This window comes from Sinohyriopsis cumingii, chromosome 11, assembly GCF_028554795.1.
Source record: "Sinohyriopsis cumingii isolate HCF-2022 chromosome 11, ASM2855479v2, whole genome shotgun sequence".
Taxonomy (NCBI): domain Eukaryota; kingdom Metazoa; phylum Mollusca; class Bivalvia; order Unionida; family Unionidae; genus Sinohyriopsis; species Sinohyriopsis cumingii.
Window position 1 is genome coordinate 53,332,680 of NC_142971.1, and position 20,468 is coordinate 53,353,147.

Below are 20,468 nucleotides of genomic sequence, written 5' to 3' on the forward strand. Positions count from 1 at the left end.
TCAATAATTGTTTACCTAACCTCTATTTATATGCAACCTAACATAAGACGCCACAAAATGTTTTGTAAAACTAGTTATTTCAAATATGAAATTCCATTAAACTCCTAAAAAGGCCAAGCATTGAACTTAAATTTAAGTAAAGCTCTTGTTTACCTCTGGGAATCATGTCAATCTGGTGATTAATATCTGGTTGGTTGTATTCACGGTAAAAACAAGATCTTACAAGAAAATAAAGCAGTATGGGTTGTCGAATTCTGGCAGTCTCATTCATACTGTGTTGCTATACTGTGTTCTGATACTATTATCTAAAATTATTAATTTTCTTAACAATGGGAACATCGGAAACATCGATGTGTGCCTCTATAAATAACGTCAAAGAGAAACCTTCTAAACATCACTGACAGATAGAACTCACTAGCGGGTTGTACCTAATAATTTCATTTTATTTTATTAAGACGATAAATGTTTAACATTTTATTCGAAAGATAGACGTGTAGATATAGGAAGCAATACCTATTAATGCTTTAATTCTGATATAGATATGTAGAAATACCTATTAATGCTTTAATTCTGATATAGATATGTAGAAATACCTATAAATGCTTTAATTCTGATATAGATATGTAGAAATGCCTATAAATGCTTTAATTCTGATATAGATATGTAGAAATAGGAAGCAATGCCTATTAATGCTCTAATTCTGCAGTCCTAATGGCTTAAAGTTCACACATGATTTATGTATATATATATATATATATATATATATATATATATATATATATATATATATATATATATATATATATATATATATATATATATATATATATATATATAGGCTAATGAAACCTGAAAACTACAGATATATCCACGCTACAAATTTTAGACAGGACTTGCACTTTACTAGAACTATATACTATATTGGTGACAATGTTCAGTGCGTATTGTTTAGAACAAATGCACATAAATTCAATTTTGAAAAATATTAGAAACGAGAACAAGAATAAAACAGCTACATGAATTAATCACGTAAAGTTTGGTTGGCAAAGTGTTTATAGCGCCACCATGACTTACGCTTGAAAGTTTATGCAAAGTGTTCATAGTGGCACCATGACTTAGCCTGAGACCGCTACAGTAGCCTAGTGGTTAGAGCCTCCGCCTCTGATGCGGGAGGTCGTAGGTTCGATCCCTGGCCGAATCATACAAAATCGTGATAACGTGACTGGTTGGAACATCATGCTACATGTCTGCGGCTTGATGCCCCAGTGCTAGACATCACTATAAACTGTCACACTGCAGACATCGTAGCGATATGACTGAAAAATTGTTAAAGTTACGTTAAAAATCAAAATCACACACACACTTACGCTTGAAAGTCTATGTTCATAGTGGCACCATGACCTAAGTTTGAAAGTCTATGCAAAGTGATATTCGTGCCACCATGACCTCCGCTTGTTAGGTCAATACAAAGTGATATTCGTGCCACTATGACCTCCGCTTGTTAGGTCAATGCAAAGTGATATTCGTGCCACCATGACCTCCGCTTGTTAGGTCAATGCAAAGTGATATTCGTGCCACCATGACTTCCGCACGTTAGGTCTATGCAAAGTGATATTTGTGCCCCCATGACCTCCGCTTGTTCGGTCTATGCAAAGTGATATTGGTGCCACCATAATCTCCGCTTGTAAACCTATATAAATTGTTCATAATACCGCCATGACCTCCGCTTGTAATTATATGCAAGCTGTTCATAAAGCCACCATGACCTAAGCTTGGAAGTCTGTGCAGAGTGTTCATAGTGCCACCTTGAATTATGCTTGAAATTCATAGTGCTACCATGATCTGCGCTAGAAAGTCTACGCAAGTGCTCATAGTGCCATGATGACCTCCGCTTGTAAGTCTGTGCAAAGTGTTCATAGTGCCACGATGACCTCCGCTTGTAAGTCTGTGCAAAGTGTTCATAGTGCCACTATGACCTCCGCTTGTAAGTCAATGCAAAGTGTTCCTCGTGCCAGCATGACCTCCGCTGGTAATTTTATGCAAAATGTTCATAGTGCCACCATGACCTATGATCTATTCAAAGTGTTCATAGTGCCACCATGACCTAGGATCTATGCAAAGTGCTCATAGTGCTACCAAGATATTTGCTAGAAAGTCTATGCAAGTGCTCATAGTGCCACCACGACCTAAGCTATTAAGCCAATGCAAAGTGTTCATAATGCCACGCTGACCTACGCTTGTAAGCATATGCAAAGTGTTCATAGTACCACCATGACCTATGCATGAAAGTCTATGCAAAGTTTTCATAGCGCTACCGTGATCTACGCTAGAAAGTCTATGCAACTGCTCATAGTGCCACCATGTCTTACGCTAGTAAGTCAATGCAAATTGTTCATAATGCCACGATGCCCTACGGTTGTAAGTATATGCAAAGTGTTCATAGTGCCACCATGACCTACGCTTGAAAGTCTAAGAAAGTGGTTATAGTGCCACCACGACCAACGCTTGAAAGTCTTTGTCAAGTGTTCATAGTGACACCATGACCTCCGATTGAAAGTCTATGAAATGTGTCCATCGTCCCACCTTGACATCCGCTTGAAAGTCTATGCAAAGTGTTAATAATTCCACCATGACCTTCGCTTGTAATTCTTTACAAACTGTTCATAGTGAAACCATGACCCACACTTGAAAGTCTGTGCAGAATGTTCATATTGCCACCATCACCATGTAATTCTATGCAAACTGTTCATATTGCCATCTTGACCTATGCATGAAAGTCTATGCAAAGTGTTCATAGTACCACTATGGTCTATGCTTAAAAGTCAGTGCAAAGTGTTCATAGTGCCACAATCACCTATGCTTGAAAGTCTATGCTAAATGTTCATAGTGCCATAATCACCTATGCTTAAATGTCAATGAAAAGTGTTCATAGTGCCACCATCACATATGCTTGAAAGTCTATGCAAAGTGTTCATAGTGCCACCATGTTCTATGCTTAAACGTCAATGCAAAATGTTCATGGTGCCACCATCACCTATGCTTGAAAGTATATGCAAAGTGTTCAAAGTGCTAGCATGGTCTACGCTTAAAATGCTATGCAAGTCATGTATAAGAAACTGTTAAGAATTTTGGTATCACACGGAAAAGAGCAAGGATTGCATCATGATCTCTCTTTTGAGCATATGTAGCAAAGTCCATTTTCCTGACAACTGGTTTCAATTATAAACGTAACTACAAATACATATTACTGCATCAAGTATATATTTACATTAAACTCAAGCACAATTGTAATTGCGTTAATAGTCAAATTTTTTCGCATATATATGACTTTTCAAATTAAAGGTATATGATCAGATACAGAAAAAGACGACTATATGGTCCCCAAGTACGTAATAGATGGAAACAAAACCAACATGTTTAGTAAATATTAAAAAAAAACTTATTTCCCTAGAATACAAAAGAAAATGTCAGAGTAACTTACACTATCGTGAACTAAATCCTAAAATAATCGCAATAGTACTGTTGCAAGTCCAATGTCTTAATGTAGCACAATTATATAATCCATAATATCTTAGAATTACTCCTCAATAATCCAAAGTAGTGTTTTAATTCAAAAATTCAAATCACTTTGTAATTCCAATGAATAATTTAAATAAATAATTCCTCTTCAATGTTAACTGAACTCAGCTACAACCGTTGCCAATAAATTTCCAAAACCTGATATTGAAACGGGACTGAAATTCGTTTTCCTGGTCTCCTTCATGCATAGAATGTCACCTGATGTATGAAACGATAGTTCTTTTTTTAAAGAAACTGATAATTTCTATGAATAATTCACTAATGAATAAACAAAGTCAGGCCTTGAACTTAAATCCAAGTAAACATCTATTAAGAAAATGACAAAAGTCATTTAGGAAAATACTCTTCCCTCAGTCACGAACAAAGGTCAAGAACACACTTTATTATATATACATAACGAGAAACTAATTTATTTCATCTTACCCATCACATTCAATTTATATCAAAATGACGTTTAATAAAATCTGCTCAAATTATAAATTATATATATGTGTCACAGAATAAGGCAAGAAATAACTTGGTTTTGCCTTATAACGATTTTACTATCATTCGTTGTACGTGTGTACAACGTTACCTAGTGTGAATAATTGTTTTTCCAGGTAAGCGACTGTACTAGTATGTATCTCGTCGAAAATTACTTGCGACGAGAGACATTAAAAACACGATATGCAGGGGTATTATACCCTGACTATTACTCACTCTCCTTTGGATTTAAGGTAGATTCCATTTCTAACCGACACTGGTCGTTTTGGATCTTGTCAAGGAGTAAACGTTCTCCATTGTGTTCTCCAGCCATAGGGGTAAGTGTTAATTTTGTATTATTTGATATTGAAGCTAATTCAGGTTGTAATGTAATATCGTGTAATGATGCATTTACTACTACGCAGATTTGAAACGTTGTGAACTTTGAATTGCAAGCTGTTGTTAGAGTTTAATTTATCAGCATATATCTAAAGATTTTTCAGTACTTATTATTATGACTAGTTTGGTTTTATTGTAGCTGTTCAAGGCTGCTTATGGATGTCTGAAGTTGTTCAGAGCTGTTTAGAGCTGACTGAAGATGTTTATGGCTGACGGTAGCTGTTTAGGGCTGACTGTAGCTGTTTAGTGCTGCGTGCTGACTCTGTGTGTGTGTATACGTGTGTTTGTACATGTGGTGGAACCACGAATGTAGACGTAGCCAATACAAGGGTGATGTATGCTGTCTATGCACATGTGTATACGTATGTCTGTCTGTACATGTGGTGGATCCGTAAAGGGTGTGTGCGGCCGATAAAAGTATGGGCCAACCCAAGGACTCGGTGAAACTCTGTGGTACATCAGTTTGTGAATCATACGACTGTATAAGTGTCAAGAGGCATATGTTTGTTCCAACTGATGTTTCAATTGAGTACATTTTCAACTGCATGAAATTATTTTGAATCTTATTTGTATTCTAGGAGATTATGTGAAATCTCACATACATTGCATAATATAGGAGATTATGTGAATCTAACAGTGCATAATATTCGAAACATATTTGAATTCCTTGAGATTATTTGAATCTTAATCGTATTACATACGTGAGATTATGTGAATCTCTCTTACATTGCGTAATATTATTTGAAACCCATTTGAATTCCTTGAGATTATTTGAATCTCACTTTCCATGCATAAGATTACATGAATCGTATTTTCGTTTTTCAATTTGTGAATGTTTGTGTAGAGTGCTTGGATCAATCGTATGTTGAGAGCGTGAGAGAATCATTGTATATATATATATATATATATATATATATATATATATATATATATATATATATATATATATATATATATATATACACACACTTTTATTATTCATTTTATAAATTTCCATCGCCCATCACATTGTGTATGCGTTATTCATTTAATCCAAAACCCACTCTGTTTCTATTCTGTTCCAAAATGAACTATTTTAAACAGTTCCGGTTTCAGATCACAAAAGTCTTGTTAAAAATAAAACATTTCAAAGTTTCCTTTGAAGGTCTCCCTTTAAAAATCTTGGAAACTTTATAGACCAGTGTACATGCATTATTCCTTGAACGCTGATGGAATACACGAATATATTCAGATGCGTCCTTACGATAACGAGTGAGAAGTTGTGTTAAAGTTATTACTAGGAAACATTTCACATAGGTTTTATCTGGACATGGTTAATGAACAATAAATTTAGACACGTCGCATCAGTATCAATACATAGCCAGTAATATCTAAAATATTTATGTGGCTGTGGTAACATTTTTATTGTCATAATTCTTGATGCGCCACTTTTGAAGTTGTTAAAATTGATTCTGTCTCATCTCTTCCAATATCTGGATTGTTTAAATATCTTGCTTTTAACTCTAAGGTGTTACGCACTAGTTTCTGCCTCCTGAGAAGATCTTTGTGATTCTGTTCAAAGCATTCGTCTGGTCTTTTTCTTGAATCCATTAACTTGATCAACCCGCAAAGTGCTCTCTTGAAATGTTTTCCAGATAATGTATATAAAAAGAAGTTACAACTAAACGAGGCGTAAAATAACACTTGTGTTATTTCCTGAATCAAGTACAGTGTGTACGATGGAGACGTTTCACCATCTGTCTTCTGTAAAACTGTGATGTAAAACTTAAAAAGATGGCTTGGCAGATTAAGCACGACAAAAGTCGTTGAAACTAAGAGAAGTGTTCTGGTCACTCGCAGTTGAGAACTTGTCCTTGTTCCAGGGTTTCCGTTTTGTTTTCTTTTTCTACAAAAATTTGACACTCTTAATTGTTTTCTGGTCCTGTGAAACTTGATAACTAGCCACAATACGCGTGTGTTCATTATGGCTATAATCATGACAGGAATCACAAGTGTCAAAGCGGTGTCCACCCATGTAATCCCTTGCATGAGACTACGATATTCTGCTTTGAAGCCACAAATAAGCCTCGATTTGTACTGAATTATATCTGTGGTAAAGAATATAAAAGAATAAGCAGTAAATGCTATCAGTACTAAAGCGGAAAGGGCAATCTTTCCTTTCGTACTGGAACAAATTAGTTGTGAATGTAGAGGGTAACCTACGGCAAAAAATCTTTCCGTTGTGAATCCTACTATAAACCATACTGATAAAAAGCTGGATATATATGTGAAGTAATTGAACAGCATGCACCCAGCTTTGGTGAGGAATATGTTGTAGAACGAACCGTCAATCCAAGACAAAAGGATCGAAATCAGAATGACGTTGTCTGTTAAGGCAAGAGATGACAGAAACTTAGACGAGGACCTGGACTTCAACCCACTGACTGTGAATACAATTAAAGAAACAGTGTTTCCAAGAAGTCCAATAATGACGATGAGAGGCAGTGAAATGTTGCGAATAAGTGACGATATTTCTACAAGTCTTTGATCATTGGCATCGTAGTTTCCGTTGATAATGTTCTCAGTTGTATTAGTCATGTCGGCACACCTGAAAATACATAATTGATACGTGAAAGAAGATGCAGCTGAAAATCGGTTGAAATCTGTTTCTATAAAATTAGATTAAAAATTGAACACTTGTATACTTCCTTTAAAAAACTAAACAAATATAGATCGAGTATGGAGTACAGATCAGTTTGCATAATATGTGTAAGAAAATTTAAGACATATTATTATGTATATCTATATTGTGTTTATTTCTTGGCTTATATATTGCATTTTTTCTTCTAAACATTACATATCTGCATGATTGAGGGTTGCACTTTAACATGGGTAAATATGTCTACGTAACCCTTTTTACTTGTTAACAACTTCAAATATTCTGGAAATGAACGTATGACCCTCATCCTGGGTCTGATATTGTGTCTTATGTTAATATAAAGGTAGCGCTCACCATAATTGAATATTCCAATCTTAAATGTATGTAAAGGAATCAGTCTTTTAGCTGTATTCAATTACTATTTGAGAGGATGTATTTTAATTATTTGTTGCAATTACAAAGTGTTTATTGACTGTAGGATAGAATCACTATTTTGTGATTATTGTGAATTCATTTAAACACATTCTCGACTATAGCACCGTGATACAGCAAGACTGGTGACACATCATCAGATCAAAGGCTACTGACACAACAGCACATTCAAGCTGGAACTTCATTCGGAACACCACTCTAATTAATTTGGAATACTCTATTTAGTTGCTGTGTGAACATTTATGTTTATATTTATATTTCTCGCACATGGGTTGCTATGGGTCGGAAGCCATTCTACGGACTACCTTATAATTCCTTTTCTCTACATATGTCTTGTTTTCTGTATAAAGGCTTCAAATAGCTATATTTCGAGCTGTTAAAAAGGGGGAAAAGTACAAGAAGAAGAGGACAGCCTGAAGAATAAACAAAATTGGAAACACGAAAAGAGAAAAGAAGTGTGGACTTGATGCATCTAAGAAACAGAAGTCTTGTAAGTGTATCAGAATATACTATGTGTATATATAATCTTTTAAAACTTATTTAAGATAATATGTACAAAAATATAACCAAGAAATAATTTAAGATTGTACAGGCATCAAATGGTTTTCATAAGTATATATATAAACCATTTCAAACAGTTGACAGAAACTGACTGTACTATACTACTAACATAATAAATATGTGCCATTCAGTTTCAAAATATTCCAGTTTGTTGTTTCTGTTCGCTGATTTCATGTAACAGATGTGGTATCGTTTCAAACAAATTTTTAAAAAAGGTGGGGATGGTGTTTTTCTTTCATATCGCATATAAAACATGTATCTTTTTTATATCATCAATATACAATTATTTACATCGATTACTTATGACATACCGACAATTATTTCTGTAAGTGAAAAGGTATGCAGGAAATTAGTGTTGCAGTCCATTGGCTTAGGTTATTGCAAGGTTGTATTTTCAGTTGCACAGTCCCAAAATATGAATTAATGTTTCATGTGAATCCATACAAAACAGCATATATTATTATTTGATATTCTAATTGTTTATAGAAAAGAGTTTGCAAAAACTTTATGAAGTAATATATACTGAAACCTAATTTTATTAGAATCTCTTTTACTTGTGTATGTTCAAGCAAAATTTCATGTCCAATTCAATTTGTTTGTAAGACTAAGCTACATTTTCCATTTAATTAGTGTCTTAGTTTCTAATAATTAGCTGTCTTTCACCAAGATGCAATAAATATTTCTGCAACATATTTTAGTTTTGTTGAGAAGTGACCACTTATATATGTATGATTTCATGAAATCAAGGACGCCTGCATGTTTTAGAAATTAGTGTCCACAGTATACATTTCATTCACTTTTTGCTATGAAAGAAATTGTCCATTATACAATATAATTTATAAATAGGACACCTTTATCAAACCATTTTCTGCTTAAAAAGACCCTCCGACCTAAGTATTTTATTATGTATTAGAGCTTCAGTAAGAGAATCTGAAAGAGACTTTGTAATAAACGTGTAAGAGTATATGTTATAAGAAATCCTTCCAAAATATATTATGGACATTTTCTATGTTCCTTTATATATAATTGACACCAAATTTGTTAAATTCCTTCAAAATCTTAAAATAGTTGAACATTAGTTTACTCCATTTTGTAATTTTAGTAAGTATACTTCGGACTGGATATTTTGGGAGAAAGAAATATTTTAAGTCAAGCATTACAAGTCCCCCTTACAAGTCGTAACTTTTTTTAAATTCTCTTTTTTTCTTGTCAACTGACCCTTTCCATAAGTACTTGTCATAAGTACTTGTATCTTAAATTATTTAATTTTTAAGGAATCATTGGAGGGGGGAGATCTGGTAAACTTATTCATATGTCATTTAATTTTTATAAGCAAGTGATTTTATGAACAGTAATTTTCCAATAGACGATACGAAGTCTTGTGACCACCGCGTTCAATAGTGTTTTGATGTCAATTGATTCACTATCATAATTAATATTATCATGTGAGTTAAATCTGTACAGAAAATAAAGCCTAATATTGTGAAACTGTCATCTATGCAGAATAAATTATACTTCATACACAAACGACTGTTGCTGTTTTTCATGCTTCCTAGCCATATTATTCTTGTTTTCTATATGTTTACCATAGTCCCATAGTTACGCCTATCTGAAATTAATACTCTGGGTCGAGATGTTCAATACACCAAATTTTTATATAACTGTACATAAATGTATATAAACTGTATTGTCACCTTTCACAGAGCAAAGGACTTAATGAACGAGGGCGAGTGTGATTTAGATTTTTAACGCAGCTTTAACAAATGTTCAGTCATATCGCTACAATGTCTGCAGTGTGACAGTTTATGGTGATGTCTAGCACTGGGGCATCATGCCGCAGACATGTAGCATGATGTCCCACCCAATCACATTATCCTGACACCAGACCGACCAGTCCTAACTCTAACCTCTTAATGCGGAGGCAGCTGTTAGTACCAATTTGAAGTCTTTGGTATGACTCTGCTGGGGTTCGAACCCGCGACCTAACGCATCTGAGGCGGGCGCTCTACCGCTACGTCACTGGAGCGGTCATGAACGAATAATAATGATAACGATAATAATAATAAAGGGTTGCACATAATCAAAATAAAGCTTTCAAAGCAACGAAAGCAAACAAAGATCCTACCAGACACTTGATAAAAGCCTGAGAGCACAATGACATTGCAATACAAGCAAAAAAATAAAATGGCGGATGTATGACAATAAGGCAAATACCAGGAACCCAAGTTAATATTAGATACGTTTTCATCATCACTTTAATTGTCATAATCAATTTACGATCTGTTATATTTACTGAACCAAAATACATTTTTTTACTGTAAAGAAATTTGATACCTGGTAAATTTAGTTATTCTTGTTTCCTTAAAATAAAGAAAACTGAAAGGAATATAATTCATTAAAAAAAATTATTTTAAAATAAATCTACAGTAATGATCAAATCAAATAAAGTAAATTATACTGTAAGGCAAGGCAAGGCCTTAACATATTTTACAATATGCTTACAAAACTGTCTCCCCTTTCCCAAAGGAAAAAAAAGAGCAAATATTGGGACTAAATATAACATAGTTTCCTTTGGTATTTTATTCATTTCCTGTAATGAATGACATAAATATATTATTCATCTTGACTTAATTTCTGTTTAATTTCTATATCTTCCTCAATCATGTTCGGAGTTAATGCCCCTGATCATTACAAAAACTCAATATCATGCATGGAAAAGTTAATAGAGTATATCTACCAATTTGTCGTACAATATTGAAGAACAAAAAGAAAAGAAAAAATCAAAATTAAATTAGATTCATGCAAATAAGATGGGATCTATTTTATTATAAGTGGTTGCTTTATCAAAGTATCATTTAAATACAATAAAACAAGATTATATATATTTGCTGTTAAGTCCAAGGATTAAACAGTGAGTTTTTGGATAGTCTTTTTAAGTTTGCTATCGAACATAACTCTCTTTGTCCAACTATTTACGGCATCATTTTTTGGTTTCCAACCACATACCTAGTTTTGTTTTATCTTATTACTGTCTGATTGTTCTCATTTTTTACTGACATAAGGTTCCGTAGCCGGTCTCCCGCTTTCTATCTTCATAGGAAATGGCATATCAGTCGCTATTCTCTTCTTGGAGCCATGCAAGTTTATAATACAAGACAACATCATTTCCCTATGTACGTAACAACTGAATCTTATATTTAGTGCTTGACCAGAAGGTTTAGTAGGAGTTCTGTATGTATTCACAAACCACGTATAGTGTACTCTTTGCTTGTTGGTACCAAAGTCTTTCTCTGGCAATTCTTTGACCACTTTAAAGATGTTCTCGCAAGGATCATCTTGTCTCGCCATGTACAACCGAAGATTGTATTTTCTTTCAATCTTTCCCTTGAGAAGAAATTTTGCTTCTAGATGTTTAACCGACTACTTTATCTTCTCATTAGGGGTCTGGAGCTCTTGCTTACTATCGTTTTGCAATTTTGTCACTCTCTTGTCGTTAAATTTAAGGTTTTTCTCAATATCTGTGTTTTTAACTTTCACTGCTTTAGTCTCTGCGATGGCAAGTTTACGAATATTGTGGATTTATTTCACGATACTGCAAATTCGTTTTCTTTTAGATTACTGTGTACATTGGGTAAATAAATTATTGTTGAATTTGACAAAACTTGCTGGGCTTTGCTATGTTCTCTTATTTAAAGACCATACAGTAGTAACAATAGCACACGTCTAATAGTGAAATGTACTTTTCATTACTCTTTTACTTGCTTTATAGCTTTTAATATTTATGTGAATATGTAATTATTTTCGATAACATAAATCACACATTCTAATCTTGTCTGCAAGACGTGATATGTAAAAACCTAACAATAAATTACTCAATGTTGTTGTTGTTGTTGTTGTAGGGTTTAAGGCCATTTTTCAGCAGACGATAGGCTATACATGGCGACCAGTATTAATGGTGGAGGAAGAAACCGGGAAACCCCCGGAAAGAACCACCGACCCTCGAGAAGCAACTGGCAAGCTTTCTCACATACCCACATTGGCCGAATCCGAGACTCGATCCCACGCAGAGGTGAGATGGCAGTGATCCGTAACGGTGAGCGCTTTAGACCACTCGGCCACTCGGGGCCCCTCTCAGTGTTGTGAATGTATACATATTGTGTGACTTACATCAATGGTATACATGTCACAGATTACATGAATATTAGATATCCCTGGATTCAAGAGTGGCATGACATTATATAGTTATAAAATCCAAATAACAGTAACTTCATTTAAAAATATATACACGCAGACATAAAAGAAGATATCTAAGTAGTTCGAATCCGATTACGGAAATAATAAATAAACGGCACTGTCAAAAGCTAGATCATGCATGTTAGATTAAGGGATATCGATCATGCCTGTTAGATTAAAGGGATATCGACCATGCATGTCAAATTAAAGGGATATCGAAAGACAAAAAGGTTTTAGAGTAGTTAGTGGGCAGCATCAAACACTAAATCATGCATGTTAGATTAAAGGGATATCGATAATGCATGTTAGATTAAAAGGATATCCATCATGCATGCTAGATTAAAGGGATATCGATCATGCATGTTAGATTAAAGGGATATCGAAAGACAAAAGGGTTTTAGAGTAGTTAGTGGGCAGCATCAAACATTAAATCATGCATGTTAGATTAAAGGGATATCGATCATGCATGTCAGACTAAAAGGATATCGAGCATGTGTGTTAGATTAGAGGGATATCGATATTGTATGTTAAAGGGATATCGAAAGACAAAAAGGCTTTAGAGTAGTTAGTGGGCAGCATCAAACACTAAATCATGCATGTTAGATTAAAGGGATATAAAAAAACAAAAGGGTTTTAGAGTAGTTAGTGGGCAGTATCAAACACTAAATCATGCGTGTTAGATTAAAGGGATATCGATCATGTATGTTAAAGGGATATCGAAAGATAAAAGGGTTTTAGAGCAGTCAGTGGGTAGTATCAAACACTAAATCATGCATGTTAGATTAAAGGGATATCGATCATGCATGCTAGATTAAAGTGATATCGATCATGCATGTTAGATTAAAGGAATATCGATCACGCATGCTAGATTAAAGGGATATCGATCAAGCGTGTTAGATTAAAGGGATATCGATCAAGCGTGTTAGATTAAAGGGATATCAATCATGCGTGTTAGATTAAAGGGATATCGATCAGGTATGTTAGATTAAAGTGATATCGATTATGCGTGTTAGATTAAAGGGATATCGATCAAGCATGCTAGATTAAAGTGATATCGATCATGCATATTACATTAAAGGGATATCGATCCATGTTTGATTAAAGGGATATCGATCATGCATGTTAGATTAAAGGGATATCGATCATGCAGGCTAGATTAAAGAGATATCGATCATGCATATTAGATTAAAAGGATATCGATCATGCATGTTAGATTAAATGGATATCGATCATGCATGCTAGATTAAAGGGATATCGATCATGCATGTCAGATTAAAAAAAGTCGATCATGCATGTTAGATTAATGTGATCTCAATCATGCATGTTAGATTAAAGGGATATCGATCATGCGTGTCAGATTGAAAGGATATCGATCATGCAACATAGATTAAAGTATATCGATCATGCAAGTTAGATTATAGAGATATCGATAATTAATGTTAGATGAAAGTGGTATCGATAATGTATGTTATATTAAAGTGATATCGATCAGGCATGTTAGATTAAAGGGATATCAATCATGCATGCTAGATTAAAGTGATATTGATTATGCGTGCTAGATTAAAGGGATATCGATCATGCATGTTAGATTAAAGTGCTATTGATCATGCACGTTAGATTAAAGTGATATCGATCATGCATGCTAGATTAAAGTGCTATCGAAAGAAAAAAGGCTATAGAGTACTTAGTGGAACAATGTAAAATCATGTATGTCAGTGTCTATTTCATCCTAAGAAAAGCAAGCTTTAGACTGCTTATTTCACCTTTTTCGTCAAACTCTGATTGAACATAGGATATTTCAACAAGGTTAAAGTAAGGTGCTATGTATATTTAATTTGCATTGTTTGCTAGTTATTTTATTTTATGTCATTATATGCTATTGTAATGTAACATTGTACGTTGGGATAAACATTGTCCAAAATCAAAATTATTTTCTACTTGACCTGATTATTGATTTTTTTATATTTCATTCTGTAAACAACTAATACAAAGCAATATAGTATCTATCATCAGGACCATTACTGAAAGAAGTAAATATATTTATTTGGGTCTGGGTCTAGGTTATTGGGATTCCACTACAATTTACCTGGCCCACCTGACATTATTCAGGTTTTATACTATAATTTTAGCATTAGCTTTTCAAATATCTCTAACATTATATTTTGTAAACATTAAGAACATTCTCAAAGGGTTTTTTTTAGATTAGGTAATTTTCTATTTCGAAAAAAAAACTATTTGAAGAAGTGGAAGATGATATAAACTTGTTCATTGGAAACATATTCGTTCAGGCTTAAGATCTAGCAGAATCAATTTGTATTTGTTATGACCCGTAGCTCATGTGGGCTGGAATTTATTTCTTCAAATTACTCTATTCAAATGCTTATTTTCTCTGGAGATACATAGTACTCTTAAAAATAATATTCTTGGACATAGACATTCACTCGGATTTGTAATGAATCTAAATCTGGAATTATATTACTGTGTTTCAACAAAAGACTGTTGGCAAATCAGCATTAACAGATGCATCAACACTTCAGCGTTGGACTTCATTTGGATTTCTACTAAAGTTCACTCAGAACTTTAAATTATTAGGACTTGTGTCTGTAATTGTATGAATTTTTTGGGATTGAATTCGCAGTACCGTAAGTTCTTTTTTTCATTTTCACTTTTCTATTCTAGAGAAATAAATTATTTGTTGAATTTTTCAAAGCTTGTTTCTTTTCACTCTTTTCTGTTACTTATTTTTAGGGCATAACAATGGACTAAAAAAAGAAAAAATTCATTTATAATTACAAATTTGTTAAAAGGTGGTTGGTTACCTGTGGGAATACAGAAATTTTAATATGGAAGCTCATTATTGCAATATATTTCTATGCTAAATTACTGTATTACCTACCTGTTGTATAATTTATGGCACGGAGGTGACAGGTATTAAATTGCATATATCAATATACTACCAATATTTACTCCATGCTTGCGATTTCGATGAACAAAAAAAATGCTGATCACGACAGAACAGTATGAGTGTTAGAAACAGCGAGAGATGCAGTGGTATTGATTTCACTGTATCTCCCCAATCCTTTAACAAACTTATTTGTTAGCATCAAAAGGCATTCCGTATCCTGAGAAGACAAGTCGATATTCGTGTTCAGTGAAGTAACAGCTGCTGTGAGAATGAATAAAAGAATCAATCGCAAGAGTTTTTACTCGGCTAGGTACTATTTTGTACAATGTGTTGCATTTCGAAAACCGTTTATGTAAAAAGATATATAATTTTAGCTATGTGAGAGATTGTCTGAACAAAGATTTTTAAAAAGACAATGTTTGTACATTAGTTTTTTTTACACTAAAATGTTGGTTCTTATATCACTTGTACTTTATTTTCAAAATTGTGCAACATCACAAGTAGTAAGATCAACACAAACCTAGCGTGTATTCTCCCTGGTATACGGAATAAAAACTAAAAGATTCCACTCGAATTCTACTTCAAGAGTTTATGTTTTCTGAGTACTGGTCATTAACTAAATTTAAAAAATGGTTCAACATGTTCAATTAATTAAGAATAAAAATAATTCCTCGGTGGTTATTATAACTGACATAATCCTGTCTATATTTTTATGGGTCCATTATGGCAGTTTCTCTTAAACATATTTTTAAAGATTTCATAGTGAAAGCACCACATTCGTTGTTTTATAAATTTATATTCCATTGCTTTCGAATAGTTGTATATAATATTGTGATTCTCACAAACGTAGGCACATGTTTTACTTGCTGGTACAGATTTTACTTACTGGCACAGGTTTGACTTGCTCTTCACATGAATGCGAAAGTGACGTAACGCTCGAACAAAAGAATTTCCTAATATAGAGCTTAACGTTTTAGGGATCTGCGGTAGATTATTAAATGAACATTTATAATGTGTAAGAATGTAATAAATTGAAACGACTAATGCTACACTATTGGTCAATACGTGTCATAAAGAGATGGTCATATGAAAAAACGCTAAATATGATAATTTTGGAAAGCATTACGAAAACATACTGTGTATTCCAAAAGCGTGATCTCGGTGTATCTTTAGTTTTTATATTATATATGCCACATGAAGAATGTAAATACGTCCAGTATCTATTTTAGTCCAATATATCGACTATAAATTTTCAAATATACGCATGAAGACCTTGTAACATTTAATCCCACAACATAAATTATTTCCGCCATGTTATTCTTGATATTTGTTGCTCTAATTTCTCCATTATAAATCAGTAAAGTAAAGGTTTGATGAAGATATCTGGACTACATTTAAATATCTGTACCATACGAAAGATAACATTTTCCAATATTTTTCTTCTCCGCCCACCTTAACTACTACGTTTCCTATTTCCTACTGTTGATAGCCTAAAATCCTTTTCTTGACGTTTAGATGGATTTGTTATCATTTTATGGCTTAGAAGAAATTAGAATGAATAGTAGGCTTCATCAGAAAACACGTCATGACACTTCCGTGCCTGATGCATCGTTTTCCATTTAGAAATTAGAATGAATACTAGTGTTGCTCAGAAAACTCGTCATGACATTGTTTTCCATTTGAAATTTAGAAATAGGAAACGAAATGTTTTTTATGTGCTTTTATCACAATTTGCGACCATACACTACTGTACAAAACGTGTCTGAATGACGTACACTACTGCACAAGACGTGTTAGAATGACATACACTACTTTACATAACGTGTCAGAATGACGTACTGAACAACACCTATCAGAATGACTTATAACACTGCACAACCGCTTCAGAATGACGTACACTACTGAACAAAATGCGTCAGAATGATGTACACAACTGCACAAAACGCGTCAGAATGACGCACACTACTGCACGAAACATGTCGGAATGACGCCAGTGAAGAACAAACCTCTTAGGTGACAAAGGTTATAGTGTCAGTAATTTTGTACAATCTCATTCTTCAGTAATATTAAGAGCAAAATAGTGAGTATGGAACATTTCCAAAGAAATGGATTCCGCATCAGCGCATAATTTCCAAAATGAGGTTGAAGCATTTGCAGTTTGAGACGTTCTCTATAATTGACCTTAAAATTAGAGTTGTCCCGAGTTGTCAGTTTGTCTCGTAAAAAAAAGAGTACGGTAGGTTTTGTGAGAGAATAGTAGGCTTGCTCAAAAACCTCTGTCATGCATGTTTGATTTAATTTATATCTGATTTAATTGTTTCTAATCTTTAAAATCTTTTTATTTTTTAAGTTCATTATACGTCAAATAATGTATCCTACGAACTCGATACTTTTTCTAAAAACTAGTTTGACCTTGACTGTTCATTTTTGTAAACACATAAGGCTGATCTGGTTCCCGACCTTAATTCAAAATTAGTAACAGCCACTGAACACGTTTTCTTTTTAATATTCTTTTTGTGTGGGCATAATATGCTGAGATCGATACTGTGTTGAATACGTGACCCTAGGCTTCTAAATAGTTTTCAGCGAAGTAAAGACATTTGTTTTCTTGGAGTAAAATGATTGGTTTTTATCAAGGTCATACAGGGGCTACGTGAATTTTTTATATGTAAACATGATCACGTGATCCTCTATTTCGCAACTCATGCATTTTTGAAATTGTGCATTGTTTAGTTTTAATAGCGATGCTGAGAGAGAGAGAGAGAGAGAGAGAGAGAGAGAGAGAGAGAGAGAGAGAGATCCCAGTTGGGCTTTTAAACACCGGGACGTAAAGGTATTTCTTTTGCTGTGTCATTTTGGGAATTACATTTTAACGCTTATTCGAATTATTTGGATTCTAAAGGATTATTGTTTTTTATCTGGAAATATTTTGAGTGATTATACACAATTCTTGAACAAAGACATTTCTTAAATTTTGTATTTGGATTTCCAAAACCGGAGGATTATTTCTTGTGTTTCTACAAGGGACTGTAGACAACATCATTGAACATGATACAATATACGTAATCGCCTTCCATCTTGGATTCGTCGTCGTGACTCGGACTTGAAATCATTAGAACATTTCAATATTACGACTTCTAAAATTTTATTCGCGTATTATTCTTTGATTATTTTTGGATTTGCTTCTTAAAACCGTAAGTTCTTTTTTTTCTTCATTTTTCCAGTATTTTCCCAAGGAAATTAATTATTTGCTAAACTACTCAAAGCTTGTTATTTTCACTCTTTCCTGTATTACTGTTTATTCGAGCCTAAACACGTAACATAAGACCTCGTCATGACACTTCCCTGCATAGGGCATCGTTTTCCATTTAGAAATAAGAATGAATAGTAAGCTTGCTCAGAAACCTCGTCATGACAATTCCCTGCCTGATGCATCGTTTCCCATTTAAAATTTAGAAATAGGAAACGAAATGTATTTGATGTGCTTTTATCACAATTTGCGACCGTACACTACTGTACAAAACGTGTCAGAATGACGTACACTACAGTACAAGATTTGTCTGAATGACGTACACTACTGTACAAAACGTGTCTCAGTGACGTATACTACTGTAAAAATTTGTCAGAATGACGTACACTATTGCACAAAACGCGTAAGAATGAAGTACACTACTGCACAAATCGCTTCAGAATGGCGTACACTACTGCACAAAACGCATCAGAATGACGTACAATACAGAACAAAACGCTTCAGAATGACGTACAATACGGAACAAAACGTGTTAGAATGACGCACACTACTGCACAAGACGCCTTAGAACGACGTACAGTACAGCACATTATTATATGCTCATTTTTTTCCCTGTTAACTTTACATTGTCAGAATCATTCAATATTCCCACATACTGAACGCGCGCGACAATACACATATAGCATTCACGTGAATGAAGGAACTACTTTCTACTGTAAACAAACAATGACGCAGACACCAGCACTTCTGATTTGTAAACAAATCATATACACTCGCGTAAGAGGCTCTTTACGTTGTGGTTATTTAAATTTGTTTCTGAATGAACTAAAACACATTTCGTGGACTGCAAAAAAACCCCAGCTGTTTTGGCACATTCCGCGTTGATACAATGTTACGGATTTAGGCTAGCTACATTATGTAAAAGACGGACGATTATGTCCTAACAAATAATATACAAGTGACAAAGCATAGACTGTCTTCTTTATCTTGTGATAAGAATGGCAAAATAAAATATACTTACAGTTTTACATCCTGAATTTCCTCAAAATGTTTTTTCTTAATTCTGCAAATCCGAATTACATGAGCCATGTCATAGGTTTTCAATCTGGATTAGACATTTCGAAAGTGTGCTGTAATTTCGATGATAAGTGCAATTGCATCCTCCTTACTGCACTCAAAATGAAATACACATTAAATTCCATAGCGTCTTTTTGAAAATTGCAATTGAAAGACTTCATATTTTTCCCACGTTATGATTTCAAATATTCAATGACAGAAACAGAAACACATTTGCAGATGTAAACACGCGCCGCTTCAATCCGATGTATTTCATGTAATATTTGCACAGATGAATCCAGTCCAAAATCACAAACTTTCGTCCAATCGAAACAAAATACCAAAATATATTCACTCCAGATCAAATGGAAAAGTCGTTGCAATGCGCATTCATTCACAATATGACTGCAAATTTCAATTTTAACTAGACACGCCATTTTCTTTCGAAAGTCATGTCGACCGCGCGACTAAGTTCAAATTTATCTGGGCGGAGCTATGTGCACATTAATAATGATGTCATTTTGTAATGTCAAATCTGCGCTTGTGTATTTAGTTTGGAATACGGCATTCATTCATTTACGTTGTTTCTTGTAGTGTATTTTGTTTATATAATTAAACCTTAGGTAGAATAAAAAATGAGCATATAATAAAAAGGTTACTGCTTTTGTATGGGAAAATATGAACTCGTTTTGTCGGAAGGATATACTGCACTCACAAGTTCGTGCAGTATTCATTCCGAAAACTCGTTCATATTTTCCCATACAAATGCAGTAACCTATAAAAACACGTCAGAATGACGTGCACTACTCCACAAAACGCATCAGAACGACGGAGGCTACTGCACAAAACGTGTCAGAATGACGTACACTACTGCACAAAACGTGTTAGAATGACGCCAATGAAGAAAAAGTCTCTTAGGTGACAAAGGTTATAGTGTCAGTACTTTTGTACAA

General features: G+C 33.9%; 1 protein-coding gene across 1 annotated transcript in view; it reads right to left on the minus strand.

Moving 5' to 3' along the window:
• Positions 1-3,941: 3,941 nt before the first annotated feature.
• Positions 3,942-20,468, minus strand: part of LOC149788469 (galanin receptor 2b-like) — a 31,217-nt gene continuing 14,690 nt past the window's right edge. Inside the window, exon 2 of the mRNA XM_089974451.1 lies at positions 3,942-7,027. Within this exon, the coding sequence (XP_089830577.1) occupies positions 5,848-7,017 (1,170 nt within the window). The 5' untranslated portion in view covers positions 7,018-7,027 and the 3' untranslated portion in view covers positions 3,942-5,847. The remainder of the gene's footprint in view (positions 7,028-20,468) is intronic.